At 45.6% G+C, this 9,492-nt stretch overlaps 1 protein-coding gene across 1 annotated transcript in view; it reads right to left on the reverse strand.

Moving 5' to 3' along the window:
• The window catches only part of LOC119410440, an 82,262-nt gene that overhangs the window by 43,707 nt on the left and 29,063 nt on the right, over positions 1-9,492 (reverse strand). Inside the window, exon 2 of the mRNA XM_037677349.1 lies at positions 3,239-3,356. Within this exon, the coding sequence (XP_037533277.1) occupies positions 3,239-3,356 (118 nt within the window). The remainder of the gene's footprint in view (positions 1-3,238; positions 3,357-9,492) is intronic.

Genomic DNA, 9,492 nt, shown 5'->3' on the forward strand with positions numbered 1-9,492 from the left:
GACCTTGATTTCCAAAGGAAATGCAAAATTTACTGTAATCAGAGAACGTAACTTTGGACCACTCAGCAGCAGTCCCAGGAGAGATGCTTCTGACGCAGTCTCTTGTTCAAGAGTGGCTTGACCTGGGGAATGCGGCACCTGTAGCCCATTTCCTGCACACGCCTGTGCACGGTGGCTCTGGATGTTTCTACTCCAGACTCAGTCCACTGCTTCCTCAGGTCCCCCAAGGTCTGGAATTGGACCTTCTCCACAATCCTCCTCAATGTCCGGTCACCTCTTCTCGTTGTGCAGCGTTTTCTGCCACACTTTTCCCTTCCCACAGACTTCCCACTGAGGTGCCTTGATACAGCACTCTGGGAACAGCCTATTCGTTCAGCCATTTCTTTCTGTGTCTTACCCTCTTGCTTGAGTGTGTCAATGATGGCCTTCTGAACAGCAGAGGACCTGTATATGTATATATACTTATATACATATATACATATACGTATATATACATATATGTATATATACATATATACATATATGTATATATACATGTATACATATAAACATATACGTGGTCTCAAATGGTGTCCCCATTGAGTTTGTTGATTCCTATAAATATTTGGGTATCTTGGTCGACTCACATCTCTCTTTAAAGCTCCATGTGGAAAACTTGGTAAAGAAACTGAAAGTTAAACTGGGTTTCTTTTTCAGAAACAGATCCTGTCTAACCCTGAATGCTAGAAAACGCCTTGTATATGTGACTTTCCTTCTCTCCATTGATTACCGTGACATTATTTACACGAACGCTCCTACAAGAACCCTGCAGATGTTGGATGCTGTCTATCACGGTGAACTAAGATTCATAACTGGCTGTGATTATCGTACCCACCACTGCACCCTGTATTCACTGGTTAACTGGACATCATTAACTTCACGCAGACTCTCTCACCGGTACATTTTCATCTTTAAATCACTTCTTGGTCTGCCTTCATACATCTCCTACTTCATGTCTCTGCGTGAGTGCAGCTGCGGCATGCGCTCTCAGAACATTATTACCTGCAGTGTTCCCTCAATGAGAACTGAACTAGGCAAAATGGCCTTCTCCTACTCCGCTCCTGTTTCCTGGAATATCTTACAAAAAGATTTGACGCTCTCGACCTTGACCTCTCTATGTGGCTTTAAGAATATGTTGGACTCCTGGCAAGGACCAATGCAGACATGTTCCTGTTTTTAGTTTTCTACATTCGCCTTATACAGGTCCTTGTCAAAAAAGTAGCATATTGTGATAAAGGTCATTATTTTCCATAATGTAATGATAAAAATGAAACTTTCATATATTTCAGATTCTTTGCACACCAACTGAAAAATTTCAGGTCTTTAATTGTTTTAATACTGATGATTATGGCATACAGCTCATGAAACCCAAAATGCCTGTCCCAAAAAATTAGCACATCATGAAAAGGTTCTCTAAACAAGCTATTAACCTAACCATCTGAATCAACGACGTAACTCTAAACACCTGCAAAAGATTCCTGAGGCTTTTAAAAATTCCCAGCCTTGTTCATTACTCAAAACCACAATAATGGGTAAGACTGCCGACCTGACTGCTGTCCAGAAGGCCATCAATGACACACTCAAGCAAGAGGGTAAGACACAGAAAGAAATTGCTGAACAAATAGGCTGTTCCCAGAGTGCTGTATCAAGGCACCTCAGTGGGAAGTCTGTGGGAAGGGAAAAGTGTGGCAGAAAACGCTGCACAACGAGAAGAGGTGACCGGACCCTGAGGAGGATTGTGGAGAAGGGCCAATTCCAGACCTTGAGTGACCTGCAGAAGCAGTGGACTGAGTCTGGAGTAGAAACATCCAGAGCCACCGTGCACAGGCGTTGCAGGAAATGGGCTACAGGTGCCGCATTCCCCAGGTCAAGCCACTTTTGAACCAGAAACAGCAGCAGAAGCATCTCACCTGGGACTGCTGCTGAGTGGTCCAAATTTATGTTCTCTGATTACAGTAAATTTTGCATTTCCTTTGGAAATCAAGGTCCCAGAGTCTGGAGGAAGAGAGGAGACACAGAATTCACATTGCTTGAGGTCCAGTGTCAAGTTTCCACAGTCACTGGGGTGTCATGTCAGCTGCTGGTGTTGGTCCACTGTGTTTTGTCAAGCACAGGGTCAATGCAGCTAGCTATCAGGAGATTTTGGAGCACTTCATGCTTCCATCTGCTGAAAAGCTTTATGGAAATGAAGATTTCATTTTTCAGCACGACCTGGCACCTGCTCACAGTGCCAAAACCACTGGTAAATGGTTTACTGACCATGGTATTACTGTGCTCAATTGGCCTGCCAACTCTCCTGACCTGAACCCCATAGAGAACATGTGGGATATTGTGAAGAGAAAGTTGAGAGACGCAAGACCCAACACTCTGGATGAGCTTAAGGCCGCTATCGAAGCATCCTGGGCCTCCATAACACCTCAGCAGTGCCACAGGCTGATTGCCTCCATGCCACGCCGCACTGAAGCAGTCATTCATGCAAAATGATTCCCGACCAAGTATTGAGTGCATAACTGAACATGATTATTTGAAGGTTGGTGTTTTTTGTATTAAAAACACTTGTCTTTCATTGGTGGGATGAAATATGCTAATTTTTTGGGACAGGCATTTTGGGTTTTCATGAGCTGTATGCCATAATCATCAGTATTAAAACAATTAAAGACCTGAAATATTTCAGTTGGTGTGCAATGAATCTGAAATATAGGAAAGTTTCATTTTTATCATTACATTATGGAAAATAATGACCTTTATCACAATATGCTACTTTTTTGAGAAGGACCTGTAATCTAGCTGGTTTTTTTTTGTTACTTTTTTAGCCGTCCTATTTGTTAAAAAAAAAAATTGAGTATGACTTTTTATAACTGTTTATTGTTGTCGCTGGTAAATCCCATTGAGCCTCGAGGACTTATTTACAAGAGAGACGCGATTTCAACAAAGAATTATGACGATGGACAACAGTCACTGACTGTGAGAGGCAAAGGACACCCTGGACAGGTCTCCAGTCATCACAAAAAACATTATTGCACTCAAAAAACATTTGGTCATACTCTGCAGTCCAGCCATGTATAGATATTTTTCAGACAGAGAGGAATATAAAAAGAACAGCAAAGATATTAAACATTCATCAATGATAAAAAACACTGAAAAGAAGAAAGGTTTTTATTATGATAAAAATGAGTTGTAAGTCATCATGCTGTCTCACCTTGTTGGTAGCCTGTCCTATCATATGGGGTGGCGATGAGGGAGTCAGCAATGGACACCCTTTGCTGAAGGAGGGTGGATATAAATTCCAGCCCCTCTGGTCCCAGCAGTTCAAACAGCTGGCGGATAGTAAGAACAGAAAGAGTGTTACAATCAGTAGCTACACACATTACAACACATATACATGGTCTATGGTTCACAATCAACACCAACACACTGCTATTGTCAAGACTGAGCACCTGGTAATTTCCATCTACCTGTTTCAGAATATGCTGTGCTGCTAAGCCTCCCAAACGTGGCCACCTGCCAATTAGCGACTAACAGAAAATTAACAACAAACACTGCTTAAAGCAGCAACACAAACTGACTGAAGAGCAGAGAAAAGTACAGCACAACAAACAAAACTGTGACATTAGGGTAAAAATAAAAGCAGTGTGTATTTTCTAAATGGAAGACATAAGCTATGGAGGACAGTGGGGTGGAGTTAAGACATAAGGCTGACATGTGGCTGAGTGCTTAAAGCAGTTGTCCTCCAATACAAGAATTGGGGGGTTGAATCCACCAGCAGTCAAATGTCGAAGTGTCCCTGGGCAAGACACTGAACCCCTCATTGCCTCTGATGTGTGTCACTTCGGTGTATGGATGTGATCTAAAGCACTGATTAGTCTCTTTAGAATGATTTGTTCAATTAGATTTGTAGTGATGTAGAGTGCTGTATGAATGGGTAAATGATGCACAGATTGTAGTGTAAAGCGCTTTGAGTATCATGAAATAGGATAGAAAGGCGCTATATAAGTACAGTCCATTTACCATTTAAAAGGCAAGTTTATTTTGTCCTTCCTTTTCAAGTTGGTTTAGAATGAAGAGACAAGTTGCTCTTTTAAGCCCCCAGTATACTCCCGCGTACGTCCATACGCAGAGGTACGAGTATATGAGTATAATGGGGGCTTTAGTCCCATATTCAGATGACATTGTGATCTGTGGTGAGAACAGGGAACAGGTGGAAGAGAACTTGGAGACGTGGAGGGTATGCACTTGAAAGAAGAGGAATGAAAGTCAGCCGTAGTAGGAGAGTACATGTGTGTAAATGAGAGGGAGGCTGATGGAACAGTGAGGATACAAGGAGCAGAGGTCACAAAGGTGCAGGACTTCAAGTACTTGGGGTCCACTGTCCAGGAAAATGGGGAATGTGGTAAAGAAGTGAAAAAGAGAGTCCAGGCAGGATGGAGTGGATGGAGAAAAGTTTCAGGAGTGATTTGTGAGAAAAGGGTGTCAGCAAAGGTCAAAGGAAAAGTTTACAAGACAGTGGTGAGACCAGCTATATTGTATGGTCTGGAGACAGTGGCATTGACTAAAAGACAGGAGAAAAAACTGGAAGTGGCAGAAATGAAGATGCTAAGGTTCTCCTTAGGAGTGACAAGGCTGGATAAGATTAGGAATGAGATCATCAGAGGTACAGCACAGACTGAACAATTGGGAGATAAAGTTAGGGAGGCCAGACTGAGATGGTTTGGACATGTCAAGAGGAGGGACCGTGGGTATATTGGTAGAAGGATGTTGGAAATGCAGCTGCCAGGAAAAAGACAAAGAGGAAGGCCAAAGAGGTGATATATGGATGCAGTTAGAGAGGACATGAAGGTAGTTGGAGTGCGGGCAAAGGATGCAGAGGATAGAATGAGGTGGAGGAGGATGACTCGCTGTGGCAACCCCTGAAGAGGGAAAAGCCAAAAGAAGAAGAAAGAAGAAGTCCCATCTTCCTATGAAAAAGAGAAACAGCCAGGGCAGTGTAAAACAAACACCACATACTGTGATTTCAGGTTGTGTTCCAAACTTCGATCAGGTTCTGTCTGCTTTATTAAAGCAGAACGATAGTTGTGAGAGAAAAGGAGGGTACAAAAACTAAAGCAAGGTTTTCACCTGCAAGTATTTTTTTTCTTCTGTTTTTAAATAAACTCGAATTCTGCCCTTGTAGTGGACTGATTGTGTATTGCTACCGCAGGGAGGAAAAAGCCTTTCCCTTCAGATGGATCCTGAGCTGTCACTATCCTACAGGCAGGCACCATGCTAAAGTATCAACTGAGTAATAACTGCACATCTGTCACAGGTCAGGAGTGGAAATAATGTGTTCTCCATTACATCTTATTTACCGTAACTTTACGTTCTCTTTTTTTAAAGCTGCTATGTGGATAAACAAAAAAAGATTTATTAGAATACATGAGCCACCAGGCAGGGTGCTAACATGAGAATGGATCAACATAGAAGGTAAAAAAAAAAAAAAAGAACTTTCCATAGTTTTAGATAAATAAAAAAAATGTACCAAAAATGTAGGCACGTCTTCCACTGAGGAAGCGGTGCCTGGGGACTCTGTGTCAGACCCTCCAATCTCTGGTGCTAAGAACACCAAGATGGTTAAAAAGCTCCTCGGTGGCAGGGCCCCAGGGGTGGACGAGATTTGCCCGAAGTTCCTTAAGGCTCTGGATGTTGTAGGGTTGTGTTGGCTAACGCGACTCTGCAATATTGCGTGAACATCAGGGGAAGATCCCCTGGAATGGCAGACCGGGGTGGTGGTCCTCCTATTCAAAAAGGGGGACCGTAGAATGTGTTCCAACTACAGGGGGATCATGCTCTTAAGCCTCCCTGGCAAGGTCTATTCGGGGGTTCTAGAGAGGAGGGTCCGTCGGATAGTCGAACCTCGGATTCAGGAGGAGCAGTGCAGTTTTCGTCCTGGTCGTGGAACACTGGACCAGCATTACACTCTCAGCAGGGTCCTGGAGGATGCGTGGGAGTTTGCCCAACCGGTCTACATGTGCTTTGTGGACTTGGAGAAGGCGTTCGACCATGTCCCTCGGGGAACCCTGTGGGGGGTACTCTGGGAGTATGGGGTACCGGGCCCTTTGATACGGGCTGTTAGGTCCCTGTATGACCGGTGTCAGAGCCTGGTACGCATTGCCGGCAGTAAGGCGGGCTAGTTCCCGGCGAGAGTTGGACTCCGCCAAGGTTGCCATTTGTCACCGATTCTGTTCATAACTTTTATGGACAGAATTTCTAGGCGCAGCCAAGGTGTTGACGGGATCCGTTTTGGTGGCCTTAGGATTGCATCTCTGCTTTTTGTAGATGATGTGGTCCTATTGGCTTCATCAGATCGTGATCTACAGCTTTCGCTGGAGCGGTTTGCAGCCGAGTGCGACACGGCCAGGATGGAGATCCGTTCCTCCAAATCCGAGACCATGGTCTTGAGCCGGAAAAGGGTAGAGTGCCCACTCCGTGTTAGGGAGGAGGTCCTGCCCCAAGTGTAGGAGTTCAAGTATCTTGGGGTCTTGTTCACAAATGAGGGAAAAATGGAACGTGAGCTCGGTAGGCGGATAGGTGCAGCGTCTGCAGTGAAGCGGGCGCTGTACAGGTCTGTCGTGGTGAAGAGAGAGCCGAGTCAAAAGGCGAAGCTCTCAATTTACCAATCGATCTATGTACCTACCCTCATCTATGTTCATAAGCTTTGGGTTGTGACCAAAAGAAAGAGATCTCGGATACAAGCGGCCGAAATGAGTTTTCTCTGCAGGGTGTCTGGACTCTCCCTTAGAGGTAGGGTGAGAAGCTCCATCATCCGGGGGGGGACTCAGAGTAGAGCCGCTGCTTCTCCACATCGAGAGGAGCCAGTTGAGGTGGCTCGGGCATCTGTTTAGGATGCCTCCTGGACTCCTCCCTGGTGAGGTGTTCCGGACACGTCTCACTGGGAGGAGACCCAGAGGAAGACCCAGGACACGCTGGAGGGACAATGTTTCTCGGATGGCCTGGGAACGCATCGGGATTCACCCAGAGGAGCTAGACTAAGTGGCTGGGGAGAGGGAAGTCTGGGCCTCCCTACTTAGGCCGCTACCCCCGCAACCCGACCCCTGATAAGCGGAAGAAAATGGATGGATGGATGGAAAAAAATGTACCTAGAGAACAAACAAAAAAAAGGTTAAATCATGTCATCTGGACAAGTTTCTTTAAGGGAGAAACGTTATGTCGTCCATCCACAAGACTTAATCAGTATGAGGTCTGCCAACAAATCCGTCTCACAAATAGCACCTCCTTGATGTGTTTCAAGCCAGCCCTCTGTGGAATCCAAAGAAACTAGCTTTACACATGCAAAAAATGGGACCATACATGAAAAACAATCAATCATCATGTATAACAATCAAATATTTTAGGCCAGATGGCAAGTTAGTCAAGTCATCAACTCATGTCATCAACTTGTTGATTCATTCAACTTTTATTTATTCGGGTTAGTCTCATGGCAACTTGAGGACTCATTTACAAGAGACCTGTTTTTAACAAAGAATGATGACAACAGTAGAGAACAGTGACAACAGTAGAGAACAGTGACAACAGTAGACAACAGTGACAACAGTAGACAACAGTGAAGACAGTGACAACAGTAGACAACAGTGACAACAGTAGACAACAGTGACAACAGTGACAACTAGGGGTGGGCGATATGGCTCAAATATAATATTGTGATATATCATAGCATTCTTGTGATAACAATATTTTTTGTGATATAAGCAAAACAAACAAAAAAACAGAAATCAGTTATTTGACAAAATTAACTTAACATGTTGCTTTGCAGTATTATATAAAATTTAAACAAAACAAGGGGTAATTTTACTGAAATTACTTTATTTAGTAAAGTATTCAGTCTCCAAGTATAAAAATAATAATGATCCTTCTGTTATTTAGAAGAAAAAGTGCACAAAATATAGATCAATAAATCCACCCCAAAAACTAAAGTGCAGGTGAAGTTTCCCAAAATAACTAATAAAATAAAGCTTAAGATCTGTTGAGTATAAATGTAACAAAATATATCCATCCATCCATCCATTTTCTTCCGCTTATCCGGGGTCGGGTCGCGGGGGTAGCAGCCTAAGTAGGGAGGCCCAGACTTCCCTCTCCCCAGCCACTTGGGCCAGCTCTTCCGGGGGAATCCCGAGGCGTTCCCAGGCCAGCCGAGAAACGTAGTCCCTCCAGCGTGTCCTGGGTCTTCCCCTGGGCCTCCTTCCGGTGGGACGTGTCCGGAACACCTCACCAGGGAGGCGTCCAGAAGGCATCCTAAACAGATGCCCAAGTCACCTCAACTGGCTCCTCTCGATGTGGAGAAGCAGCGGCTCTACTCCGAGTCCCTCCCGGATGATCGAGCTTCTCACCCTGTCTCTAAGGGAGAGCCCAGACACCCTGCGGAGAAAACTCATTTCGGCCGCTTGTATCCGAGATCTCATTCTTTCGGTCACAACCCAAAGCTCGTGACCATAGATGAGGGTGGGAACGTAGATCGATCGGTAAATTGAGAGCTTCGCCTTTTGACTCAGCTCTCTCTTCACCACGACAGACCTGCACAGCGCCCGCTTCACTGCAGACGCTGCACCTATCCGCCTATCGATCTCACGCTCCATTTTTCCCTCATTCGTGAACAAGACCCCAAGATACTTGAACTCCTCCACTTGGGGTAGGACCTCCTCCCTGACCCAGAGAGGGCACTCTACCCTTTTCCGGCTCAAGACCATGGCCTCGGATTTGGAGGAACTGATCTTCATCCCGGCCGCATCGCATTCGGCTGCGAACCGCTCCAGCGAAAGCTGTAGATCACGATCTGATGAAGCCAATAAGACCACATCATCTGCAAAAAGCAGAGACGCAATTCTGAGGCCACCAATACGGATCCCCTCAACACCTTGGCTGTGCCTAGAAATTTTGTCCATAAAAGTTATGAACAGAATCGGTGACAAAGGGCAACCTTGGCGGAGTTCAACTCTCACCGGGAACAAGCCCGACTTACTGCCGACGATGCGGACCAGGCTCTGACACCGGTCATACAGGGACCTAACAGCCCGTATCAAAGGGCCTGGTACCCCATACTCCCAGAGTACCCCCCACAGGGCCCCCCGAGGGACGCGGTCGAACGCCTTCTCCAAGTCCACAAAGCACCTGTAGACTGGTTGGGCAAACTCTCACGCACCCTCCAGGACCCTGCTGAGAGTGTAGAGCTGGTCCAGTGTTCCACGGCCAGGACGAAAACCGCACTGTTCCTCCTGAATCCGAAGTTCGACTATCCGACGGACCTTCCTCTCCAGAACCCCCGAATAGACCTTACCAGGGAGGCTTAAGAGCGTGATTCCCCTGTAGTTGGAACACACTCTACGGTCCCCCTTTTTGAATAGGGGGACCACCACCGCGGTCTGCCAATCCAGGGGAACTTCCCCCGATGTCCATGCAACATTG

Source organism: Nematolebias whitei, chromosome 5 (assembly GCF_014905685.2).
Source record: "Nematolebias whitei isolate Nwh7 chromosome 5, NemWhi1, whole genome shotgun sequence".
Taxonomy (NCBI): Eukaryota; Metazoa; Chordata; class Actinopteri; order Cyprinodontiformes; family Rivulidae; genus Nematolebias; species Nematolebias whitei.